Below are 27,295 nucleotides of genomic sequence, written 5' to 3'. Positions count from 1 at the left end.
GCCCCTTACGTTGCTGTAGGAATGTCATAACTCAGACCTGCTTCACTTTCTCTTTCCTGCAGGTTTATATCTCAGAACTGCTGTATTTTGGAAATGAGGCTTTTTTCATTTTTAGCAAACTATCCACATGAATCTAATACAAATAAATCTGATGTCATTAGCAGAAGACTAAAAGATGACACTGGGACAAAGTAAAGAATGGCAGAACCAGTGGTGGGTACTGTAATTTTCCCCCAGAAATGTAGCGAGGACCTAACTTCACAAACTTTTCTCATCTTACGTTGAGACTTGAGCCAAGTGTCATCCTGACACCAAGAAAGCTGCTGTAACGGGGAAGAAGGTGTAATGAGGTGTGGTGCTGGGAAATGTATAAATACGTCCTTGTCTTTAAAGACATGTTACAAAAGGTCACAGCTAGAGGTGGATAAGACTGAAAGCTTTAGTTAACAGTGAGTGGAATCTAAATGATTTTTATATTTTTGAATTTGCTGGTAGCATTTACTTGTTTAAATTTTTTTCAATGCCCAGAGTAAATTATTTTAAGTGTATAAATGTAGAGAGTGGGAGGCTGAAAGGATGGTTTTCTAAACAATAACAAAATAATATCTGAGGTAGAAGAGATCATTAACACAAAAACATCATCAATATTTTTTGCTGCATGCATTTTATACTGGTTCTAGGAAAAATGATGGCCTGATAATAAAACAAAATAATAATAAAGGATAACAAGCCAAAAGAAAACTAAGAAGCATGAATTCATGTTTAGGATGACCTTGTATGATAAAATATGTATTTCTAGATTGTTTTTCAAGTAAATATATTTGTCTATATCTGAGATCATGGAAACTATAGATTTAGAGCAATGTGAATTAAATGTGCAAAATCTCCTGTACTTGTTGCCAGTGCAGTGAATATTAAGTAAGTCTTGATAAATCTAATATTTTAGAATTTTCTATCTTGGAGAAAGGCATGTGGATTTCTTGGTTCAAGTAAGAGAGGGTGATGAGACTGAGTAGCTGCTGGTGAGGATCTTTCTTGGTCTTCATTAAGTAAGCTATTAAATCAACATTGAAATGAGAACTTCATCATGGCATGCCTTCAGTACTCTTACAGTTTAAAGAGAAAATGAAATTCCATTTAATTGGAGAATAAATTACTAGGCCTGATTTTCTTCCCATGTGTGATGGCACATAGGCATTATCATCAGGCGTGCATGGGAAGGCGTCTCATGGAGGGTGGTGCAGGTTTATGACGCAAACATCAGAGTGCAGCGAGCTGCCAGAGGAGAGTTCATTATGTGAGCTCTCCACCTTTTGGCTTACCCTATAACTTCTGCCTGTAAAGGTGCTTGCTTTGATTCTATTGTAGACTTTGTTGCCAAAGGCAGGGGATATTTTCTTTTTAAGAGAGCCCTTAGATGCTTCCTCCGGGTTGTGACTGCCAGAGTGCAATGGATGAGCTGGCTTTGTTATCACTCGCACCTTCCCTGCCCTCCTAATTCTCTAGAGAGTAAGTGTTCTTCTTAAAAATATAGCTGCACTGAGTGCCTCTGTGTCTTTAGACACTCTTTTAATGTGCTGGTATAAAGTAAAAGTCTTTTTGAAGATATGTTTTATGGGGAAGTGCTTTCTGGGGCCTCTTGAGATGTTCACAAGCACTGAGTCGAGGTACCTTTATGGTAGTTTAATGACAACACAGAACACTTGTTATAAAGTGCCCTGTTGGTGTGTGTCCCAGGGCATGTTACAATTAGAGCGCACTGAACATGCTGATTTTGTTTTACCTCCACTCACACAGCCCTCTTCATCTTGTGAGGGTTTTGCAACTCCAGATCAGTTGGAGGGGTTTTTGTGTTTTTATTTTTTTAATCCCCTGAAGATGAAAGAGATCTGCCAGAATGGAAATCTGGAAAATTACATATACACCTGTGAAATTAGGCAAATTCTTATAAAGTGTGTATTCCAATCAGTCTGTGGGCTCTACAACAATGCTTTGTTTTGTGTTAGGAATTTTTTTTCTGACTGTTCAAATAACATGTGTGCAGGACTGTACAGGCTCAGGGAGAATATTCATCATTATTTACTGTGTCAAACTCAAACGGAGGGCCAAACTGGCAGTATTCCAGGAGCAGGAGGCCACACCTATTTGTGCAAAATGGAACACATTTCTAGAGGTGCCCTCACTTTGACAATCTGCTTCAAGTTAGTGGTGCAAGTAGTTAAGGGGAACTGCCTATGTGGGTGAACCACATAGACTGGCCAGGATGCTGCTTCTTAAGATCCCACAGATCACACTTTGCACCTGCCTGATTATAGCAAGGGCTGGGAGTGGGGAATGATGAGCAGCAGAGTGTATATGCAGTCAGGTCTGGACCTGTCACCTTACCCCGATTGTCATTTGTTAATTGGCCAGGTCTGTCTGTCTGAGCAGCGTCCCCTTGCTGGCATCTTACAGAATGCTGGGCCCTGAGAAGAGGAAGATGAGGAGAACATTTCTGTTTGCTGCTCTTTTTCTTCAAGATACAGAAACAGAAAACCGTAATTTAAAGAAAAAATGAGATGCTGTCCCATAACTTTTGTAGCCAGACGTGTTTGAGGGATTCTTTAGTAAACAGTAACAATTAACCAGCACTAAATAAGTAAGCCACCTCATTATCAGGAGTGAGCATATTGAACTGCCCAGGTACGAAGTGTTTAGATCACAGATCATCTGCCTGACTATGCATTATGCCTTTCCATTATGGTGGTGGGAGGTGTCTAAACTGCAGACTATGTTAACTGTTCTATTAAGTGACAATAGTAGGTATAATTTATAAAAAATAACTTCTGTATGGCACTTGTATTTTTAGCAAAGTTTTTCTCAAACTTGAGCATGCACTGGAATCACAGGAAGGGTTTTGATTGATAGCATTACCCTCAGAGTTTCTGAAATCAGTAGATTCTGGGGCGGTGTCTCATAATTGGTTTGCATTTCTAACAAGTTCCCAGGTGATGCAAATGCTGCAGGTTGGGGACCACACTTGGAGAAACACTGATTGCTGATGAACTGCTAGTAGTCATCCAATGACATCAGGCATTATTTTCAGAGTAGTTACTGATTTTTTGAAGGCTCAGTCAAGAATTAATTGCACAAGGATCACTGGAAGACAACAGGGTCAGAAAGAGTGTTACTAAAATTAAGGATTAAAAGAAGAGACATTGACCTATTTCATGAGATATGTGTTAGACTGAAATTTTATAAGAAAGAAAAACTTACGTATACAAATAAAACCTAATGGAGATACTTATTTTTTTTCCTGTAAGTGTTTTACCCCCAAATCTTTGCAGTGCACTGATATTTTCCTTCATTTCCTGCATGTTGTCATATTGCTGCATATAAGACAATGAAATACATGTTGGATATTTTTAGGGAATATCTGTAGTTCATTTTTGCCTTTTGAAACTGTTTAAGAATGTGGGTAGCCAAAAATCCCTTGTTTGGTATTTGTTGTTTGTCTAGTGCTTTTGGTTTTGTTGATTTTTTTATTTTGTTTTAATCAACCTGTACTGTGTATTTGATTTACTCTATGAAAAAGAAATATAATAATATTCTGGACTCAAAAGAAAACATGCTCCATTTTCTCTATTCTTTTGTATTACTATTTAACAAAATAATTTTTTGAAATCACTTCTTGTACTAATTTAACTTTGTTATATAATCATATAAGGTATGACCAATGAGTATTTTTATGTAAACATATTTGGAAAAAATATTTGGTAGTTTTGCAAAATTTGGTATATGAATCATGGCTGTTTTGATGGTACTTTGGAATTTCTAAAGAAAATATGTGTGTTTTCTTGTATAGGTCTATAAATTTATAAATTTTGATTAATTCATAAATATTTATCAATTACATATCATGTATAAGAATTGTAAATCCTTCCCTTTCTTGTAAGTGGCTTTTAAAATCTAATGTTGGGGTGGGCACTGTGGTACAATAGGCTAAGCCACTGCTTGGGGCGCCTGTATCCCATATCAGAGTGCCTGGGACTGAGTGCTTCTTCCACTTCCAATCTCGCTTGTTGCTAATGTGCCTAGGACACAGTGGATGATGACCCAAGTACTTGGGTTCTCACTGCCCATGTGAGAAACCCAGGTGGAGTTCCTGCCTCTTATCTTCAGGCTGGCACAGCGCTGGCTGTTGAAACAATTTGTGGAGTAAATAAGACAGAAGATATATTCTGTCTCTCTCTCCCTCTCTCCTTGGTCAATCAATCATCAATCAGCAGGGTGCCTTGCATTCATATTCTGGGTACCACCTGATTTTTTTGATGGTGGCAGTGTTTATTTTGTAGAAAAATTCTGGTTGGCATGACACAGTCCAGAGCCTAATACAGTAATTGTCACATGCTGCACCCTCCAGAAATGACAGTTAAGTGAAAAAATGGTAGATGGATTAATAAATACATGGAAATCTCATAAAGATAACAAAATCATACATAATGACTTTGAACTTATGTAATTGTCATCTATAGGGGATTTTTATTATTGAATTGCCTCACAATCACATAAAAATAAGCAGTATCACTTCCACCCCCATCCAGAGCATCCCTTTCTGAGGCTAACTGCAGGCCCAAAATACCAAAAGCAAAAGTCTAGAAATAACCATCATAATTTTAAAATAACTTTTATCATTATATTGTTATTGTTTTGTTTTATTGTCATTGTTGCTACTGTACCTAATTTGTAAATTAAATGTTATTATAGGTACGAATATTTCTCAATAAACATTATAGGGTTCAATACTATCTGTGGTTGCCAGTATGCACAGAAGGTCTTGCAATATATCCCCCAAAGAAAGGGAGGGTCTACAGTATCATTTTAGTAATGAACTTAACTTTCATATTTTTTCATGAGAGAGTTGCCATCTTCAATAAACTGAGAAGAGCTTTATGGGGCTCTGGGCTGAGACCTGCTCACAAAGTCTTTGAATTTCAATGCCATCCTCTGTCACTAACTTCCTGGGTCAATGCACAAGGCATTTATTAATGAACTGAATTTTCTGAATGCCTGAGTTACTTCCAGAAAGTAAATTAGTCATCAGAGATTCTAATTCAAGTTTGTCTCTATTTCTTACTGTTTTTATTGCCTGTGATGTCAGTATTTCATCTACTATGTAAGATTAGTTGCTGTTTGCAAGGTTTGCATATATTCTATGCAAAATTATTGTATTCTTGTTAGCATCATTCAGTTAATTGGAAGGCACCCAAAGAAAGGCACCTCAGAATAAATAAATATTGAATAATTTAAATTGTTTTCAGGTTTATCCAAAAAAAGCCCTGTCGATACTATTGTCTATTAAAAAACTGAAGATTTTGTAGCAAAAGAACATTACTCCTGGCTGGCGCCACAGCTCAATAGGCTAATCCTTTGCCTGTGGTGCCGGCACACTGGGTTCTAGTCCCGGTTGGGGCACCGGATTCTATCCCGGTTGCTCCTCTTCCAGGCCAGCTGTCTGCTGTAGCCCCAGGAGTGCAGTGGAGGATGGCCCAAGTCCTTGGGCCCTGCACCCGCATGGGAGACCAGGGGAGCACCTGGCTCCTGGCTTTGGATCAGTGCGGTGCGCCTGCCTGATCGCGCCGGCCGCAGCGGCCATTGGGGGGTGAACCAACGGCAAAAAGGAAGACCTTTCTCTCTGTCTCTCTCTCTCACAGTCCTCTCTGCCTGTAAAAAAAAAAAAAAGAAAAAAAATTACTCCATTTTTTCCTAAGATTAAAGAGAACATCCTTCCCCCTACCCCATAAAGAAACAATTTGAGTAAGGTTGGCACCATTCACTTCCTTTTACAATGATGTATGGTCAAATTGAACCCTCTCTATAAAATTCTCTAATATCTGCTCTTTGAATTAACATTTCAAAACTCAATTTAAATACAGATCTCATTTTTAATAAACTTTAAAAAATTCAGGTAATTTTCTTCAGCTTTCTTGATTGAAGGACAGCAGTTGGTATGGCTAGAAAAAAAGATGTACAGCTATGAGCAAAGCCTAGAATCAATTATATATAAGAAATAGCACATGGAAAGAAATTAATCAAAAAGAAAAAATTCTACTATATGATTCTCAGGTCTGCTACCTGCAGGCAACAAACATAAATGAAAAAAAATCAACATTCTTAAGGCAGATAAGAGAAAAATTAATAAAAATGTTTCCTTCCCACTAGTTCCCCTGATGCAGCTGTTGTTAACAGTGAGGGACTGCAGGAAGAACTTGGCTGTCTAAAATACTGTGCTTCAGACTGCAGAAATAGGGTTTTGTTCTTGCTGTTAAGCTCAATTACATGAGTTAGAATGGATTTAGAGTATCCAAAGAGCATCCCTCTTTACTGCCCCTTCTCATTAAACTGCTCTGTGGGATACTCATGAGACAATGTAACAGGCACCACCAAGAGAGAGGTATTTTGAGGTGTGCCTACAGGGTGATGGTGATTCTTAAGCAAGTCCCAATGTAGCCACTAAAAACTCTGAGAGAGAAAGTACAGAGAGCCATAAAATATGACCCAGATAAAATTAGTAAAAACATATTAGTTCATTCCACTGAGATGAGAAGGAGCACACTTTTTGATAGGATTCAGCTTTTTAGTTTAGAGGTCTTTTTATTTTTTTCTCCTTTTGTTTCTAACTTAAAAACTAGATACAAATGTATAGAAAATACACTATTTTTTCTCCTTTACAAAGGGCTTATTTTTGTATTTAATGAATGTGATAGAGAAATATAATGGACTAATATGAATTAATAGGTAAAATAAGGCATTCAGTTTAAATTACTGTTTTACTTCCATGACATATGGAAAACTGAAGAGTCAAAAGTTCTATTTTAACTCCCTTTGACCATCAAATAAAATAGAATATATCATTGAGTTTGACAGATGAGTCATATTTGTATATTTGCATGTTAAACATGCACCAAAGTTTGGCCCTACTTTATATTGCAATATTTACATTTTAAAGATACAATAATCTGAATAAATATGGTTCAGTTATAATGTAGAAACCCAAACATGATATCTTAAATTGTGAGCTTAGGTGGTCCCTATTGTTTTATGTATTCATATAGGTATATATAAATAAAATATATAAAATTCATATATATATGAATATGTATAGGTTTTATTTTCCTTCTGATTCTTTCGTCTGTGTGTAGCATTTGCAGATGACTTTGAAATAGTACAGAACAGGAGTGTGCAACTTGGGGAAACTACCACCATTTTCATTTTCATTAATTCATTAAGATTTTGAGAAGTTTTTCCATTGTTGTGAATTCTTTGCTTTGTGCAAGAGTAAAATGTAAGTTTATGATGGAGGTTTAAATTTTAATATTAATAATGATATCTGTGATAAAAATGATCCAAAATGGCATACATTGAAAAACACCGTAGTTAAAAGGTTTGGAAATACTTGTGTGTTTTTGGAGGAAACTCACCTAGCAGAATTTCTGAACACACAGTGATGGATTATTGTAATTATTGAGAATGATAATACTTTAATGTGACTTTCTCCCCACCTGTCAGTTGCAATCAAGGCTGCCCAGCATTCTGAAACAATCTCATTTTGCTAGGTGGCTAGTCTTGTGCAGCGTCTAGAATGCTTAGAATATTAATGCATAAAGACGAAATTGAATGCTCTTTATAGTTCTGTTATGACAGAGTGTCTTGTTTTAATCAAAGGGCATGCAAAGCCAAATAAAGTAATGTCTAGTAAATTAATGCCAATGAATGCTTAAGAAAAAGGACCTTTTCAGAAGTATATTGCATCAGAACCATGGGATTAGGCATTCCTTTCCCCTATTCGTACATGACAATGTGTATTGATTTCTGTAGAATTTAATTTCTTTCTTGAGTACTTCTTTTTCTCAAGTGGTTTGAATTTATCTAAACAAAGACATTCTAAAGTTTAGGTGCTGATTGTTCTGTTTATAGTACACTGCCAAGGTAGAAAGTTATTCATGGAGGCAACATGTTTAATGGCACATGTGTTTGATTTAACATTCACCATGTTGTTCTTTATATAATTTCTTGTATTTCCTCATTGCAATGATTATTTAATTATCCATCATCTAAGTTCTTAGATACCTTTGATTCTTTTCCCTCAAGTTTTCTTTGTTGCTTTCTAGCTGTTATTCCAATGACTATGTATATTTTAAGAATTTCTTTAACCTCTCATACTTATTTTTTTTTAACTTTTATTTAATGAATATAAATTTCCAGTGTACAGCTTATGGATTACAATGGCTTCCCCCTCCCATAACTCCCCTCCCACCCGCAACCCTCCCTTCTCCCGCTCCCTCTCCCCTTCCATTTGCATCAAGATTCATTTTCAATTCTCTTTATATACAGAAGATCAATTTAGTATAAAGGTTTCAACAGTTTGCACCCACATAGACACACAAAGTGAAACATACTGTTTGAGTACTAGTTATAGCATCAAATCAAAATGTACAGCACATTAAGGACAGAGATCCCACATGAGGAGCAAGTGCACAGTGGCTCCTGTTGTTGACCCAACAAATTGACACTCTAGTTTATGGTGCCAGTAACCACCCTAGGCTGTCGTCATGAGTTGCCAAGGCTATGGAAGCCTTCCAAGTTTGCCGACTCTGATCATATTTAGACAAGATCATAAAAGACAGGGTGAGGATAGTAACCAATGATCCTAAGAGTGGCATTTACTAGGTTTGAACAATTATACAGCATTAAGTGGGGAAGAGGACCATCAGTACACACAGGTTGAGAGTAGAGCCATTGGTGGTAGAGTAGAGGTTATGATTACAAAGGAATGAGGCCCAAGTGTGCTAGACAGGGTCTAGAACAAAGGACAGAGTCATTATTAGAGGAGCTAAGAAAGGTGCTGTCTAAGCTACAATTAAGTTTTCTGATTGAGAGGCAAATAGAACCTGATAGAAGGGGCTTGATAATAATCTGGTGGGCTTTAGGCCTTGCAAGTTAAGAGGCCCAGACCTATCTATCAATTAGGGTCAGCAACATTGCAGGCAGAACTGTAAATTTCTTGTTAGAGATGCCCCCTGCCTTTACCTGGCCAGCTCTCCTCCCAGGTCAGCCAAGTAATGAAAGTCAACAGAGTGCCTTCCCCTAGGAGGTTCACACCTCCCTTAGGATATACCCCATGTGAAGAGATAGATAGGTCTGGGCCTCTTAACCTCTCATACTTGTAGCATCAGTTTTATTATAAATTCATTTTTCTGAGGGAGTTCAGACTCCTACAGTTGCTTCTTAACCATATGTATCTAGTTCTTTATTTTCATTTCATTCAACAGGTGTGTTAGCAGTGTATAGGTTAGGACCATTTAATATTGAACATTCTGTTGTCCATCACCAACCGCAGATCCTTAAAATACACATCAAATGAAAAATTCTCCAATACACCCACCTTAGGCCCAGCCTTTACGATGCTCCGGTCAGTACTGGCTAACCAAATGGCTTCTGCATATCCTGGACTGTCCCTCAGCATCCTTAACTGCTGTGAATCTGCACAGTGCTTTTTAACTTTGGCTTTATCTCTGGAGAGAAAAGATCTAAGACAATTCAAATGGATCCTTAGTATATAATTATCTCTTTGCTCAGAAAATAGAAATACTACTTTATATCCATCAGAATGTCCCAGTAATCTCTATTCGTCATACAGTATAAAACATGAAGGATGCCTACTCATTTATTCTGAGACAATTAGTAGCATTACAAGCCCAATATCTAATGCATGTTGTATTCATAGCTTTGGGATGTGCCATTAATTATTGACATGTTTAAACCAGGTAAATTTTTTTTATTTATAAACATTGTGACTGTTAATTCTGGTGAGTGCATTTGAATATCTATAAATCAGAAGCAATTGAAGAGCTAAAATTCAGATTTCCTTACACTTGCCTGCCAAGTGGCCTCAATCAGAAGTAATTTTCTCCATGAGGGCACATGGAAGCTCAGTCGTGAGCCTTTACTGAGTAGATATTATTATTTATGTCAAATTATGTGTGGTGATTTTTCTGAAGTGGACTTCTGTGCCCACTAATCCATACACAGGAGGTTCCTTCATTCCCTCCTTCATTGGTGCCATTAATTATACTTGTGCTTCAAGTGTCTCTTACCCTTTTAAAATGTTATTTTATGGCCAACGATTATCTGTAAGGTTTTCCTGTTAAAGAAACATGCAATATAGAGAGTAGAGTGAGATCTGATCTTAAACCATAAATACTATGCATTTTAAGAGAAACCTTTTTCCCAGAGTCTGATTTGATGTCATGGCTAAAAGAAATGGTGAGTAATTTCACATTTTAAAGTATAGTAAATTATACAAATCTAACACTTGCTTTGGAAAAAAGCATTTGTCTCTAAAATCTCTGTCCCAGTCCTGTTCTACAATGAGCCCTTATGTATTTTGAACATATGAGGTCAGGAATTTTTCACCTTTTGTTCTTTTTTTTTTTTTTGTAGTTTAATTTTGAAAATTAGTGCTTCTTTTCAATTACATGCTTGCAATTAAAAAGTGGTGGCCAACACATAAATTAAAACAAAACAAAACAAACAAAACACCTGAGAATACACACTATACAACCCTATACTATCAATTAAGATCTTATAAACTCTGATACCATGAATTTTATAGATGCATTCATAGGTAGTCATAACATTGGCTAGTTTAAGCTTTAGGAATCACAAATCCATGCTTTATGGCTTTGTTTTCTTTCAGATTTTCATATGAGCTTTTCTATTTAAATTTTAATACAACTATTAAATTTGAATTTGATACCATAATGCTAGAGCAAATGTGTTATCATTAAATATTCTATATAGCTATTCAATTAAACATTATCTTTAATAAAGCCTCTTAAGATGTTAGTACATATACACAGAATTTCATTCTTTAAAACCAAAGTATTTTTATTTTTGGTAGTGCATTTTATTTATTATATACATGCTTTTGTAATTGAAGAGCACCTAGATACAGAAGAACTTTGTTTTTTATTTTCATATTTTCAATATGAACTGTTTAAGATATATTACAGTTGGAGATTTACTTTTTGTTAGCAAAACAGTGTGTGTAAATATATATGTGTATATATCCAAAATATGTATATATTATCATTTCTGTTATTAAAGAAATTGATGTTTCTGTTATTAATATTGGTTACTCTATATTGATTGATTCAGTATAGATATAAACTGTGTAGATAGTAAATATTAGTAATCAATTATTTTATTGTTTGTAGATCTACAAGAAGATCTTACTGATGTGTGTGTGTATGTGTGTGTGTATGTGAGTGAAGAAGGACATAATATAAGGACATAATAATATACTTCAAAAAGTTACTGGAAAAAATAGAATTGAAATGAATTTGTTTTGCTGCAAAGCAATTTTGAAATTCATGCATAGTTTTTTGTAATATGCATTTCCCATGAACTTTTTGAACACTGTTTATATTTGGGCTGTCTTTCAGTCCTTTGAGAAAAGCGGCAAGGAATATATCATTTTTTAAACTGGATAGTTAAGTGCTTATCAGTAAATAATGAATAAATATGAATTAACAGTTTTTCTCATATGTTTTGTATTTGTGAGTTACTCATGCTTTATTCCTGAAACAAAAATGTGTCTATAGCCACAAAAGCATGATTTATATAGTAGCATGTCATACTGTTATTAATAAAAGGCATTTTAAAAATCCTGTTTGCACATCAACTTTTATACTTGTAAATTGTAACCTCATTCTTTTAACTAACCTTCTAAGCTTTAGTTTCCAGATCTATAAAATAAAAATGGTAGTAACTTCCATTCTCATCTCACTAGGGTGGTTTAAAGGTCATATAAAAAGTGCTTTTAAACTTCCATGTGAAACACAAACAAAATAGCTTTATATTTCTTCTTGTGACAAAATGTGTTATAATTGAATTATTTGAAAAAAAATAAGAAGATATTATGTTATATTCCATGTTGACTTGGCATTACTTATTATCTGAAGTTATCAAATGCATTAATATTTGTTATTTTAAATTTTTACTCTTTTTATATTCCTTACCTGTCTTATTATCCTTGACACATGTTCTAAAGGGTGAGGAATTATAAATTCTATTTGAAATAGTTAATAAAATATAAAAAAACTAACATTAATTTTATGATTTTTGAATATGGTTTGCACAAAAAAGACATCCTTCATTGTTTTACGGACAGTGAAAAAAATATAGTATTAAATAATAGGAATTAAGGCATCCTTTCCTCCTTAACAATTGTTGTTTTGAAGAGAAAAAAAGTAAAGTTTATAAAGAACAAAGAAACCCTCTAAGAAATTTTCGTTTTATTTTGCTTAGATATCTGTAAATGTAAAGTAGTGCAAATGTGTCATGTGAATTCAGTCCTTTGGGAACTTGCTTTGGGGAAAAATATTAACAACAACGTTTGAATGTGTATACTTATTCCTGTTTACTACACACAGAGAAAAATTGTTATATATGCACTATTTTAAATTATGTATAGGATTTATTCCTTGGCACTGAAAATTTCCCTACTCTTGTCTCAAAAGTAAGAGAGTCTACTTAAACCTTTAAGTATTTAGCCTGTCTGATGAGACTGCTGACATGAGTGACAATTAGTACAAATTACCATAATTGTATTCTTTGGATAAAATGCCACATTTATTCTTTAGGAGCAAATGCAGACTACTACTTAGTAACATGAGCCAGATACTTTTGATTCTTTTGACGCAGTCAGAAATTCACAGTCAACTGTGTGGTATTCCCACGTAGTCTGCTTCAAATCCATCTGAACAACTATAGCCCTCCCTATCCTTTCAGTAAAATAGGTCCATTAATGTAGTGTACCTCACTCTCATTCTAAGGGCGTTGTATTTTTATTACTGAAAAAGTATCACATAAATACAAATTACATTTTTTCATTAGAAAACTACTTTTCATTTCAGAAAAAATTCAATTAATTATGAATAGGGTTATGCTTTCATCAGGGAGAGAAATATGTAATTTTTCTTCAAGCCTCAACCACGTATAATGAAATCTTTTCTTGGAATCCACTCTTAAAATGGATTTTTAAAAGTATAGACTTTATTAGAATCTCAGTTCAATTAAAATGCATTCAATAGCTTTAAATCTTTATTAAAATCTCAGGTAAAATTGTACAACAGTGTAAAAGAGACTTGTACTCTTTACCAGGCAGTTAATTCTAACAAATGAACACAAAGCTCACAGTTTGGCTCTTGAGGACAGAATTAAAAAAAAAAAAAAAAAAAGTTTGGGGCTTGGGTTGGGGGTGGGGAGGGATTGGCAATGCTGATTTCTTCCCAGGGTTTCCTTCAACTTTTGTGGCCTTGGTTAGTGTTCCTAAGACTTGATGGGCATTCTCTTTCGGGAGTCCCCTTGGGGTTACTACTTGGAGCACATTTTCTTCACCACTGTTGATGGAAAGGACCCTATGTAAGGACTGTATTTCACGATCTTCATTCGATGTTTTTTGTACAGTGTCCCTGATTCTTTTTCAAGGGCCGCTTGAAGATGCCATTGAGGAAGAGGAAGAAGAGTGTCCATCAGAGGAAGCTGACACCATCTCAAAAGGAGACTTTCCATTGGAGGAAGGCTTTCCCACAGAATTTGGGCCCGGAAATCTGAGCTGTGAAGAAGTGGAATACTATTGTAACAAAGGTAATCGTTGATGGTTGGATGGAATACGTAAATCCATTTCCACAGATGATCTTGTTTAAAAATCTGCACTGTAGGATGGAATCAAGGTGCTCAAAATGCTGACACATAATTTCACAAACGGGAAATATGTGTAGAATTTTTCAAACACAGTATTATTTTGAGGGACCAAGTCGCATTTCTATAGATTCTTTTTTTTTTTTTACCTTTAAACAATTATTTTTGTGCTGACTGTTCAGTTAACTATGCACATTTTCATAATAATTAACTTTGTAACTATAATACATGTAGTGTTTATAATTTATTCATTATTCTTACCATAAATATTTATTGAAGATCAGTTGTTTGCCATGTACTGAATTAGGGATTGAGGACAGGCCTGAGTGGGGCAGATGCAATCCCCACACAGATTCTCTCTCGCGCCTTTTGAAAGCAGAATGCCTTAGGTGCTTGACAATGGCTTTCCACACTGGTTGATGATTTTTAGGTAATAGCAAATGTGAAAATAGACACCTTTTCTCCATTCTGGATGCCCTTCTGACATTATTAACCGAGAAGCACCTGCAGCTCAGCTCAGTTGATTTCAACCCTTGACTCAGAGCAAGGTTGCAGTGTTGTTACCATATCCACACTTATGTGGGCACTCACTTGCTTTCTTGTCTCAAAAGCCAGTTTAAAGTTTCCCATGATGTTTCTTATTTTTTTTTTTATTCATTTGTTTTGTCTCTGTGAGTAACATGGACTCTATATTGTCTCCAGTCCCAATTCATGGTTTCAGAAGTGTTTGCGTCACCTTCTTGGTTTAGAAAAGCTGCTTTTACTGACTTTCCCATGATAGTTTCCTGGAGGGCGTGACTCGGAGTATGCGTCTCTAATGTCTGTGTGTCTGTGTCTGTGTTTGTTCTTGTACTGTTTTGACTTAGACTTACATATTTTTGTGAAGTGGCTTTTCTTTGTGTGTGTTTGTATAGATTAATTCGCTAGATTTAACAGTCTGAAATCGAGATTGCAGATGCAACTTCTCAAAAAGCATCAGCATACACATATCTTGGTGGCCACATATACATTTGAGAGATATCATTAAAAATCCTGGTGTCACTTTCTCCTTTTGTGGTCTGTCAGAAAATGAAAAAAAAAAAAAAAAAAGAATCCAATTCCTTTTGCTGGGATCAGGGAAATCATGTCTTTAAAACTGTAGAAACAGAATGGCAGCGTCAGAACTTGCACATGCTGAAATCCAGGAAACTTCCCTAACCACTGATTCCTAAAGAATTCAAGAAAGCCTTGCAACATGAGCCCTGTCTTCTGGGGCAAAGACTCCTGGTGGAAAATAAGAACTGTGCAGACTGAGTAGACCTTCTCCCCTACTGTTCACTCAGATTTTGAGACCAAATTAATATGTTGCTTAGTTTTTCTGGATACTAGAACCATTTCTTTATTTTTAAAGTGTATTTATCTATTTGATCATATGAGAGATTTAATATATATACATGTGTGTGTGTATGTGTGTGTGGGGAGGGAGGGAGGGAGGGAGGGAGGGAGAGAGAGAGAGAGGGAGGGAGGGAGGGAGAGAGAAAGAAGAGATATCAGTTTTCCATTCACTGATTCACTCCCCAATTGCCCATAATGCTCCTGGCTGGGCTGAGACTGAAATTGTGGGCAGTTTAGATTTTGGGAAGGTCACTTCTACGGGGCCATGTTTAACCAAAGAGTATAGAATCCAAATTTTAAGTATTTTAGAAAAAATTAGAATGATGGAAAATGTTCACATGGCTTAACTCATCTTATGACAGTACCTTCCATCTACTCTCACCAGAATACTAGCTCATGTGGAACAATAACAGGCCATTTGTAACTGAAACAAAAACTTAGTTACAATTATTGCAAACATACTATTGTTAATTTTTTGATGTACAGTTGTAAATTTTGGAAAATTTTCAAATGTATAAAATATTTAATATGAGATATGAAGGCTATATTAAATAATACGTATTCTATAAAAAGTAATTCTCTAGTGTTTAGTTTGAAATTACAAAGTTGTAATGAATGGGAATAAGAATTTTATTTTCTCATTATATTTTTCAGGATAATGGTATTATTACCATTTTAAATTATGGTGGCCCTTATTTAATAGGAAATGAATTTCATTATCTTATTCTCATAGAATGTGAGATCAGGGAACGCCCTCTAAAGTCAAAGGGAACTGGTGAGAAGGAAGGCAGCCCAGTGGTAGATATTCCATGCACCTGAGATCATACAAGCACTGCTTTCTATTTTTCATTTAAGCTAAAATGGGAAGAAAAAATTTTCTCTTTGGAAAAATGGAAACCAGTATTTCTGTAGAAATCCACATACTCATCTCAGTGACACACAATTGCATTTTTATTCCCAGTCATGGAGGATAGGATATCTTAGCAATGAAAAGAAGTATCAAGATTGAAAAAGCACATAAGAAATGTTTTTCTAAAGGGGAATATTGTTACTTTGGTTTCACTGATGCAACATGCTTTTTAACATATTCTGAATCATTTATGACAAGTTAAAATTGTTGATATGTACTGGAAAATGAACTGCATTATTTGCAAAATTTGTCTAAATGTCCAAACTCTAGCAATGACTTAGTTACTTTGAGGGAGTTTGAGGGATAAAGTTTTAAACATGAAATGCATTTTCCTTGTCAAAGTGCAGTTGGTTTAAAAACTCAGATCATAAAAACATGGCAAGAAATTCCAAGTTCTTTAGATAATGTATTTTGATGCATTAGTAGGTGAGAGCATTGATGTCACACCTAGATTTATTACATAACTTCATATCCTAGCAACTGTATTCTCTATGAAAGCATTCATAGACTATTGTAACTTTCCCTTTTTAAAATATAAGAAAAAATCTTTGTACATTTATGAAGATATAACTAATTTTAGCTAAACATTCTACTTCCTTTAGAAAATGAAGCTTTATATCACACAGGATATTTGCAGTGTCTATAGTGACTCTTATTGTAAAGTTTTCCTCAGTTCCACACTGATACTATCTATATCCTTGCTAAAGAGCAAATTTTACTAAAAGTCTCAAAGCACTAATTAATATTAGTTAAGTTTGTAATGATTATAAACCATGTGATCAAATACAACCCAAATTACTCTTATGAAGCAATATTCCACAGAAATGCTGAATATTGGACAGAACAGAACTTTGTATTAGCTTTAATATGTAAAATTCTTAATTATGTGAATCTTAGAAATACTTTTGTTATGGTTACAGGCCTAAAATCTGAACCTAACAATTCTACTGAAATTTCTCATGTCAATTTTTACTTTGGATGAGCTACTTATTTTATGTCCCTATTTCTCGTCTTTGAAAATATGTGAACTAAGTGTATAAAGTTATGCTACTTTGAATTTGGCTTTTTTGTCCTGATATTTAAACATTTTTAGCAAAATACTAAGCAATACTTTCAGTTTACATCATCTTCTTTAGTTCAGGAGTTTATAGATTGCTTGGCGTCTTGCCTTACAGTATCTTTGAAAGGAAGGAAACAAGCAAGAATTATTTCCTAGAATTTACAGAGGATGAAGACATCAAGGCTGGGTCCATAAGTGCTACAATATTTCCTGTGGTACTGAATCATTTGCTTCACTTATTTTTTATGCCTTTCTTTTGGTTTATGTACTAGACATGGAAGTGCACTCATGCATGCATAGAACTAAGCAAACTACTATAAATTGAAATACAGATTTCCTAGAAAGCAGCTTTTAGTTGTGTTTTTAGTTGCATCACTGCTAGCAGGTGAGACTGCTATCATATATTAGCAATACTTGGGTAAACTCAAAAACACTAAGTTTCATTGTGGGATTGGCATGGATTAGTTCTAAAATAGTTCACTGTTTCTAATTATTTGGAAGAAGGTTTCTTCACTGAAATATTCAAATGTGTTAATGACTGAATGAAAATAAACATGTCTTGGGATACATTCCAGGAGAATGTCAGAGGATATATGAACAGGAAGAAAAGTGTCAGATCAGTGTCACTGTAGGCTAGAATGTGATGCTATTGAAAAATTCAACTATGAAGAAACTGTGTGTCAGTGAACTTCGAGTTATCAATACTGATTATCTAGAAAAAGTTACTGAAGATCCTCACAAATTATTCTCTGATGACACGGCTCTGTTGGCAAAGGCTGAAAGGGGAAAAGATGTCATTAAAGTTAATCTTAGACAAAACAACTGCAGATCCAGTCTTAGTAACTAGATACGGAGAATAGTCAGAGGAAGCATTGGCTAAATAGAAAAATGCAATGCATATTAGAGAAAAAGGAATAAAACATTTGTTACTGGGACTTGGATTCAGTGCTAGCAACAGAAGTAATCAATACAGAACCCAAAGTAAACATGAACAGACACTTTATTGGCGTTGGTAGCTGCTACCAGTTCTGTTTAATAGAATAAATTGAGAACATCTCAGACAATCTTTGAAGAGACTGTTATGTGCTTGACCCTCTCATTGGTGCTGGGGGTACACCAGTAGACAAAATCAATCCCCACTCTCAGGAGGAGAGGGGGCAATAATAGACTATCAAACTTGCACTGTATATGTTGTGTGATACTGAGCACTGTGAAGGAAAATTAGAACATGTAAGAGTGATAGAACGGCATTGTGTCTGTGTGTGTGCGTGTGCATGCTATTTTGTAAAGAGCAATGGGTGTGGTGCTTTGAGCAGAGAACTAAGGGAAAGGAGTGCATTTACAGAACACAGGAGGGCCAGAAGAGGACAGCAGAGAGCTGGGGAGTGGGAGAGGGGTAGCCATACCTGTGGAACCTGTTGCTCTAGGAATATGTTGGATTCCTACCACAGTAGAAGGCTTGGGGAGCAGGACTGTGAAGAGAAGCTGCCTTTTGTGAGTCACAGAGGAGAACTGAAGTCCAGCAGGGAAAAGAGACCGGGTCAGGACACAGTTTGTAGTAGATGCCTAAAGAAGAAAGGCCTGCAGAAAGAGAAAGTTAAAGCAAGAAATCAAAACAGGTGAAGTGGGGAGCTGTCAGGAGATACAGATAGCACCACCAGCATCGAATCATAGGCTTTAGCCAAGGGCTTGATGAGCCTCCATCTGTAGCTCATTAATGACGTTTCCAGCACAGTGGTTTGGGTGTGTTTGAGGATGGTATGAGTTGCTTTCTCCCGTTCCACAATAGCTGCAGGTTGGGTGTTTCTCTCTCTCCTCATCCTTTTATCAGAAAATAAAGAGTAAGAGGCATGAGGATTAGAACCAGTTTTATCATTGTGCTTAACTGTTTCTGCCAATAGGCTGGCAGACTCACTGAAACACCAGTCCCCTCATTTATTTTTATCAGTTTGTGGTTTTGTAACTTTGTTAAAAATTAAGACATAATTGAACAAAAGCTATGTTTCTTTGGATTGTACATAACCTAAGCCTAGATTATGGTCATTAATCTATTTCTCACCCTGTGCTAAGATAAAACAACAAAAATATTATCTAGATCTTTAATTTTGAGAAGAAGTAATAAACAAATTAAAAGGCACTGTACCTTAATGCATATTTGATGATGGGAGTAGTAACTGCTTAGTTTTCATTTGATCCACAAACCTTCATGCTATTTTGCTTCCTAGTTTCATTTTCTTAGTTCAGAAAGCCTATTTACTTCCATTTCATACACTCTTTTCAATCAATATCGGGTCTTCTCCTCTTCGGGTATGACTTAAGCCATATTTTTTTTTGCCTGCTCTGATGCTGGAATCAGAATCCACCTACAGCAGCTCTACCATAATCATTTTGAGTTCAGCAAGGAAGGGGATCTTTACAGACAACTTTGTTCCTTTTTTCTTAACGGGATTAAGAAGCTCAGCTCTTTAAATTCTTGCATATAACATTGACATTTCCAGAGTGTGTTTGGACCAGGGAGTTCAAAGAGAAGGAATAAAAAAGAAAAGCCAATATGACTTTGTTTTTTACCTTGCTGGAGGAGCTGTTTGTGCAAATCGCCTATAAGCTTATTGACCTGAATCTTTGACTCCTTGTTTTCTCTGGATTTGGCTGGAGTGGAGACACTGATGGAGCACTGATAGGGCTGATTGAACAGCCCCCAGCTTTGCTTGGCACAGACCTGCCTTCCCTTCGCCACCACTCCCCCTCCCACCACATGACATTATTGCTCCTTGGCAAAGCCTCTGTTTTCCTGGATCTAATATTTCTATTTTTCCTTTTTTTTTTGAAATTTATTTTGACATCATAAAGCTTTCTTTTTCTATATAATCATTCAATAATGTAATATAGAAAGTAATTCTTTTTAGAAGACAGAAATGGAGGCCATGATAGTGTCTACTTGTATTTTTCTCATGAGACTGAAAAAATATCCACCTATGAGATTGTTGTGTCACTCTGTAGCCATATTAATAATCTCCAAAATACTATTTTTGTTTGGAGTAAGATGACTGTCTTTAACACACACACACTTGTTGGAAAATGAGGACGATTCTAAGGAACTCTGTTCTTGTAGGAAAGCCAGTGTTCTCTTGGTTTTGCTGATACTAGAATGTGTAAACAATTTTTCCATGACTCAGTATTCTATAATGAAGGGTTAGATAAAGCTTTCTGTACCTATCTTATCTCTGGTTCCAGATATAACATAACATATTCAACAAAATTAAACTAATAATATCATTTGTATGAGTCATATGAGATTACTTCAAAAAATTCAGTTATTTTCATGGAAGAATTGTTGAAGTTCATGCATATGAGGGTTTCCCAAAAATCTATGCATATTATGAAAAAAGATACCTGGATTTCAAAAATTTTTTCATTAGAAAAATTTGTTTTAATTCAATTTTACACAAATTTTTCAGTACTCTCCTATGTACTAGTGAAAATCATCTTTTTCTACTTGAAAAACTAAATTCATTGTTATTTCTGTGAGCTCATCATCAACTGATCTCAAATGTGAGTCTGCCAAAGATCTTTTTCTGAGACATATTAAAGTTTATAAAATACACAGTGACCCAGATTTTTTATAATTCCTGAAATAGTCTCATACTATATTAAAATATATTTTTCCTAAATATGTCAGCATTAGGAAATATTTGTCTAAAATTACTGTCATTTTATATAAGCTTTATTATAAATAGTAACCACTGAAAATTAATATAGAACTATTTTACTATTTAGGTAAAATGCCATTGGGTTTTATGTTTAAGATTTTTGCAAGTGCAAGAATATTTTTTGACCTATAATATTTAATTATATGTTTGTTTTCCATACAATGTTGAAATTCAATGAATAGGAAGAATTTATTTAACCTCCTGGTACTTTATGGCGCATTGGAATAAGAGGAGATATCTGTTATTGATTGACTTTTTCACTTTCAATCTGAGTATTGACATAATGTCATTAATTTTTAACTCAGTAATATAAAAGAGAATTACTTATTTGTAAAGCTTTTAAAATTTCTACACCATTTTAGTAATGTTTTAGGTTGAATGATGAGCCCATGTTTCTTGAAGGAAGTAATTTTGATAAAATTGTAATTGCTTAAATAACTATTTTAAATTAAAAGCATATTTATTTTAATTTTATTTTGCACAAATGTTTATTTGAATCAAACTCATGCTGATCTATATTCATGTTTGCCAATCCTTTGTATCTATAGTTTTTAATATGTATTTCCACTTTAAGGAAGACTTAAGGGTCTGGCATTTGACCTAGTGATTAAGATGCTGCTTTGGATGTCTACATCTCATGTTGGATTGCCTCAGTTTGAGTCCTGGCTCCACTCCTGATTTCAGCTTCCTGCTAATGTCCATCTTTGAGATGGCACATGTAGATGTAGTTGGGTCCCTACCTTTTACATGTGAATGCAGATGGATTTCCTGGCTCCTGGTTTGGCCTGGCCTAGCCTCAGCTATTAAAGGCATTTGTAAAGTAAACCTGTGTAAGGGAACTCGATGTGTCTGTCTCTGGTCTTGTCTCTTTCTCTTCTTTCTCCCTCTCAAGGAAAAAAAAAAAAGACACATTAAAAAATAATTAGAAGTACAAATAGTATTAGGAATACCAGGTTAGCTGTTTGTTTTCATCTTATGGAATTAATATAGTTGACAACCCTAAATTTGACTGTTGGTCACTTTATGATTTGAGATAAAAATGTTATTTCAGAAAATCTGATGTCTTGGAGATTGCTGTGTCTCCTGTGATTTTTATCCTTAAACATTGTAAGTGATTGAAAGACTTTTTTTTAAATTCTGTACAAGCATTTCTTAGATTTTGGGATTTTGAGCGCTCTTAATTTTCTCATGCAAAATTTACATTTTCTTACTAGCATGTAAGGGTTTTCAAGATGTTTTTGTTTCCAGTTGAGAAGGAAGAGTGCGTGAAAGCATTTGCCCATCCATTACCTGATGGGATCCGTTTCATCTCTGGTGGGCTTTAATATAGGAAATGTAAAGGCAAATGTAGAAAGCTGTGGTGTGATGACTTTAATTACAGTAATGAGATCAATCACTTTTTTTGTTGTTTTTAAAATGTAAAAATAAATATGTTGCACCAATAAGGTAAATACTGATAAAGAATACAGATCGCTATCTCGGCTACTTTGTCATTCAGTGAGGTTGCAGAGATTGACACTGAGGCTGTATACCAGTTATAATGATTCTAAGAATGGTAACAACCGTTTTAATTTGCTGACTGCCCTGAACGTCAGACATCTTGCCATACACGAATCGTCACTAATCAAATTTTTTTGCAGGGCAGATGTCTTTTTCACTTGTGGCATCCAGAGGTTCAGTAACTTGGCCACAGTCACAAAGCTACTAATGTTAATACTGCATTACAACTTGAGTTATTCATAGCTAATAAAAATAGGCAATTAATGTTGGTTTCTTATGTCCACTGTTATATAATTCATGTGGAATTATGTACATGTACAGGATAGCTGTATATAGCACAGAAATCACTTTTTCATCATATTTTCAACTTTGCATTCTCTAATAAATATTTAGTAAGCATGATCTATCAGTCAAAAATGAGAGCCTATATAAAAGTCAAGTAATAGGAAGGGTAGAATATTGTTGGGTATCTCTTTACAGGCTCTGTCAGTATAAGTTTGTAATAAACCTGATTGGCATTTTGATATAATGAATTTTGCTTTGTGGATAATTATGTCACCATGTTTTGGTGATATGCAGTAAGCCAGGATTTCTCACAGCCTTTTTCTTGTGTTGTTTTCAGATAATTCAAAAGAGTGGAGATACACCAAAATGTGTGTATTTGGGCAGAAGCCAGTGATAAATATCAGGGATGTTTACAAATCCATCAAAAATATTTGGATAGGAATTTCAACCCTGTAGTAATGTTTTCAAAGTGAACTCTTAAAAAACAGTTTGACCTTAACACAAAATAAGACTAAATAAAAAGCGGAGAAAGGAAGGAAGGAAGAGGGAAAGAGGGCATTGTTTGCAGGGAAAGCTCTGGGCACTGTGAAAACTTTTCACTTTTCTGAAGGAAATGCAGTACAGCAGATGGTAAGAGTGGAAGTGAGATAAACATAAGAACTGGAAAAGTAAGCAATACATTCTAACAGGTTCTATATCAAAGATCTGGAGAAGTAGAAAGATTAGACAAGGAACTGTTCTGAAACTTGACAGTGGCTGTATCTTACCAAGTCGTATGCACATAGCAGAGATGGAAAGTGGAATTGCACCGACAGTAGGCTGTGATTATATTTTTCTGACAGTGAGAAAGGAAGGTCTCCTTTAAGATTACTTTTATAGATAGAGATTTATCAACGTGACGATCTATAGCACAGATATATGGAACACTTTGCCCCTCTACCTATTCAACAGTGGGATTAGATGTGGGTTTCTGTGTCACCATAGAATTAACACAAGACATTATATTTTGATCTCTGATAAGTTGCATTTTTTCAAATGCAAATTGTGTTCTAGACTTGTTAAGCAACACTGAAAAATTATGTTACTGTTTCTGATTGTGTTAAGCGTGGCTATGTGTGAATGCCCATACATGACCATGCAAATATAGAGGCAGAAAGAGGACTATATTAAGACCATTCTCATTTCTTAGAGATAGAAGGAAAAAGTAAGAGTAAGATGAAAAAACTTGTACAAGACAAGAAAAACAAGTGTGTAGATAAGCAGTGGCTATTTTGTTAACTTTGAGCTGATTAAGGAAACAGTGTATTCATTCTCACCTTCCTTGTGGTAATGTACATTATTCTAGTGTAGAAACGATTCACCAACATGCATCTTCCTTGTTTAATCATTGTATCCTGTGCATCCATCATCTGTCCTGGTGGCTTTTTTCCAATCAGAATAACAAAAATAATAGTAATACTTAATAAGAAATAACAATTCCTAAAACATGAGATGACATTGAAAAATAAATAACATATATTAAGGAAAACCCAATTTAGGAAAGAAAGATGTTATTTTTTCTACAATACTGACAGTTTTGTTGGACAAATTTAAGGTGGCCCTAAAAATATCAAATTATTAATAAAATGTATTTTGAAAAACTGAGTATTATGTATATTATCTTAGTTTACACTTAATATTGCCAAATAAATTTTAGATCTATGAGGGTACTTGAAAAGTTTGTAGAAAATGGAATTAAAATAAAATTAATTTTGGTGCAAAAAATTGACATTCATGCATATGAGAGTTCTTCAAAATGTTCATGAAAAAATGCATATTATGACAAATCTGTGCATGGATCTCAAAGTGGTTTATTGCACCAAAATGCATTTATTTAATTTCATTTTCCATGAATTTTTAAACATACCTTGTACTCATTTTTAGCTTATTTCATAGTTATTTAATTAATTTATATCATATGACAGACATAAAGCAGTTCAAAATAGTGTTGGAAAATTCTGAAATTTAGTAATTCAAATAAATATTGAATGTTGCTTCTGAATTCTGAGACTAGACTGACCCTAGTTTCTGAATACCTGAGCGTCTGGGGCAGTGCCATTTATCCTAGCACACAGGGCATTCTGACCTTTCCTATGGTTACTTCTTGAAAGCAGGCTTTCTATCAGGCTAATAAAGCTTAAGCTTCAGAATCTCTCACTTGTACAGATTCTTTTCAAGACACTGCATCTAAGTTCATAATTTTAACTTTGTACTCTTCTTTGTGTAATGTTCGGGTTCTGCAAAGCTACTACTCTGTACCTATCGGTGATCTCATAGAAGACATTCATCAGCATTGGTTTCAACTTCCAATTTGTTGGAAAACCTCCAGGAAGAGTCCTCAGATGTTTTTGTGTGCATATTAGATATCTGAATTCCAAATATTATCATTACATGATAAGTTGCCCCGAGCCAGTTGAGAGACCACAGACACTCACGAAAAGCCCGATTTAGAAACCACTGTGTTAAAATTTGAAGCAGAGATGAGAAAGGATTCCTCCATATTTCTGAAAGTCTGAGGATGTTGTGGCTACTATCTATGTTTTGCTGGTGTTTGCACCAGCAGCCAAAGACATCTTGCTGGCACTGACAGAGGAGATGCTATGGCGAGATCTTGTGGTGAAAAGAATCTGGATAGATCCTTTGTCAATGTATTCCTGTGTATCCCTGGTATTGCAATTTAGATGTACATCTGAGTTAGGATGAGGCTGACATGACCTAGCTTATTTTTCCCCCACAGAAACGGTGAATACATTGAGATGAGGTTCAGTTGTAAGAAGAGGTCCCTGGAAATGGTCACTGAATCCTTTGACTTTTATCCCATTGTCTAGAACTAAAACTAGTGAAGTGGTCCACGTTAAAAGTGGGGTTGAGGAATTTGCTCTTCATTATGAAGTGACCACGTGGCCAACTCCATATTACTTGGGAAGGTTTTTCAGCTCATACAAATTAAATTTGCTTTGCTTTGCTTGATTCTTGGAATAATTAATGTCTCAAAGCACAGTGGCAGTCACTGCATCTAACATCCATATATCCATATATCCATATATATATCCATCCATATATCCAATATCCAATATAATAAGTATTTACTGAACCCATGTTATATCAGTTATTATGAGGCATACTGTGGGTACAATGTTATCAAACACAGGAAGGTCCTGGTGATCCTGGAATTTACATTATAGTGGGAGGTATTGAGGAAATAATCATGTAAATAGTAGATGGTGGGTCAGCCTGATGAGGAAGACCAGAAAAAATGTTCTTGAGTGTGACCTTGAGATAAAATCAAATGCTGAACAGGAAAGAACTATGTCAAAAGAAGTATTGGGACTCAATGTGAAGGAGCTGAAGCTCTTCCCTAACAGCTTGTGGGTGGTAAGTGAGCAAGCAGAGAGTAGTGGAGACTGAAGTGTGAGGTGACCCTGGAGAGACAGGTGACCCTGGAGAGAGAGGTGTGGGTCTGAGGCATCAGGAAGAACAGTGATCCTGAAGTTAAGGGTAGAAAGTAATGAGAGGAAGAAAACCATCTTGAAAGCAGAAGCACTTAGTGCAAATCTGAGCTTTTTGTGAGCCATAGTATAGAGAAAACAGAAGGGTGAGATAAACTTCCAGTGATCAAGCACCAAGGAAAAAACAGGGTTTATGAGGATAAATAAATGATACTCCTTAATTGTGAGCTCTGGGTGTCATTCAAAATTCGGGTGTTTGAAGTAGTGTTTTATTCAGATATGCACTGAAATCTTTGTTAGTTGCTGTGTGGCTTGAATAAAGTCCAATTTATAAATGAGTAAATTATAGTGTACTAATAGAACACTGGGGTGATGAGTGATTGCTTTGAATCATATTCTTAAATAGATTGTCAGAGAGGAATAGCCCCTCTGGAATGAGTCATTTTTTTTTTAAAGGTGAAGAATAAAGTGTGAGAGGATGTGGAAAACAGTGTTGGAATATCATTACTTGCTCATGTTGGTTTGATCTTCCTGTGGAGGTTAGATTGGCTTGTTGGGAACATAGTTTTAGACATTGTTGATGATGAATTTCTTAAGTGAATGCAGAGTTTTAAACTTGAATATAGAATCCAGAGAACTGAAGAAATAGTGATTTCTTGATAGCAAAGCAACAAATCTATGAGTTGGTAAATTTCAGTTCAGAATATCCTCATTTATAGACCTCAGGCAGTACTGTGTCCCTTCTTTTGAAAAAAGAATTGTCTTAGTTATATAGAATTCTCTGATTGTAGTGATACAAATGGTGGTAGAGTTTGTGTATTTTATGGGATTAGGGGAAAGAATAGCAATAATAAGAATAGTTATTTAAATATAAAATTCAACATATAAATATATATTTTAGAAATGTTTCAAAGTGAGAATATCTTTATTCCTTATACTTGATTTTATGATTATATTTGATCCTTTCAGGTGCTCACTGAGGGAAATAGTGAGGAATAAAAACTACAAAATGTTACACTGATGAGAATTTGGCTTAATTTAGCTCATGTGGAAATGTCCTTTATGCTCCAGATTTTCAGAAAACTTAAACTTTAAGAAAGCCCTTTTCACACTGGAGGAAGATAGTCACAGCAGAAATACATATTCAGTACTTTAGAAATAATTTATAAATCATCATATTTTCTATTTTTTTATTTATTGTTTTATTTTTGACAGGCAGAGT

The 27,295-nt window shown here is 35.0% G+C and overlaps 1 protein-coding gene across 1 annotated transcript in view; it reads left to right on the top strand.

The window, feature by feature from the left end:
- Positions 1–27,295, top strand: part of ZFPM2 (zinc finger protein, FOG family member 2) — a 510,399-nt gene that overhangs the window by 89,270 nt on the left and 393,834 nt on the right. Inside the window, exon 2 of the mRNA XM_062188119.1 lies at positions 13,534–13,692. Coding sequence (XP_062044103.1) covers positions 13,534–13,692 — 159 coding nt within the window. The remainder of the gene's footprint in view (positions 1–13,533; positions 13,693–27,295) is intronic.

This window comes from Lepus europaeus, chromosome 4 (assembly GCF_033115175.1).
Source record: "Lepus europaeus isolate LE1 chromosome 4, mLepTim1.pri, whole genome shotgun sequence".
NCBI lineage: Eukaryota > Metazoa > Chordata > Mammalia > Lagomorpha > Leporidae > Lepus > Lepus europaeus.
Note: the sequence above shows the minus strand (reverse complement) of the source record. Positions and strands in the feature narration are given on the sequence as shown.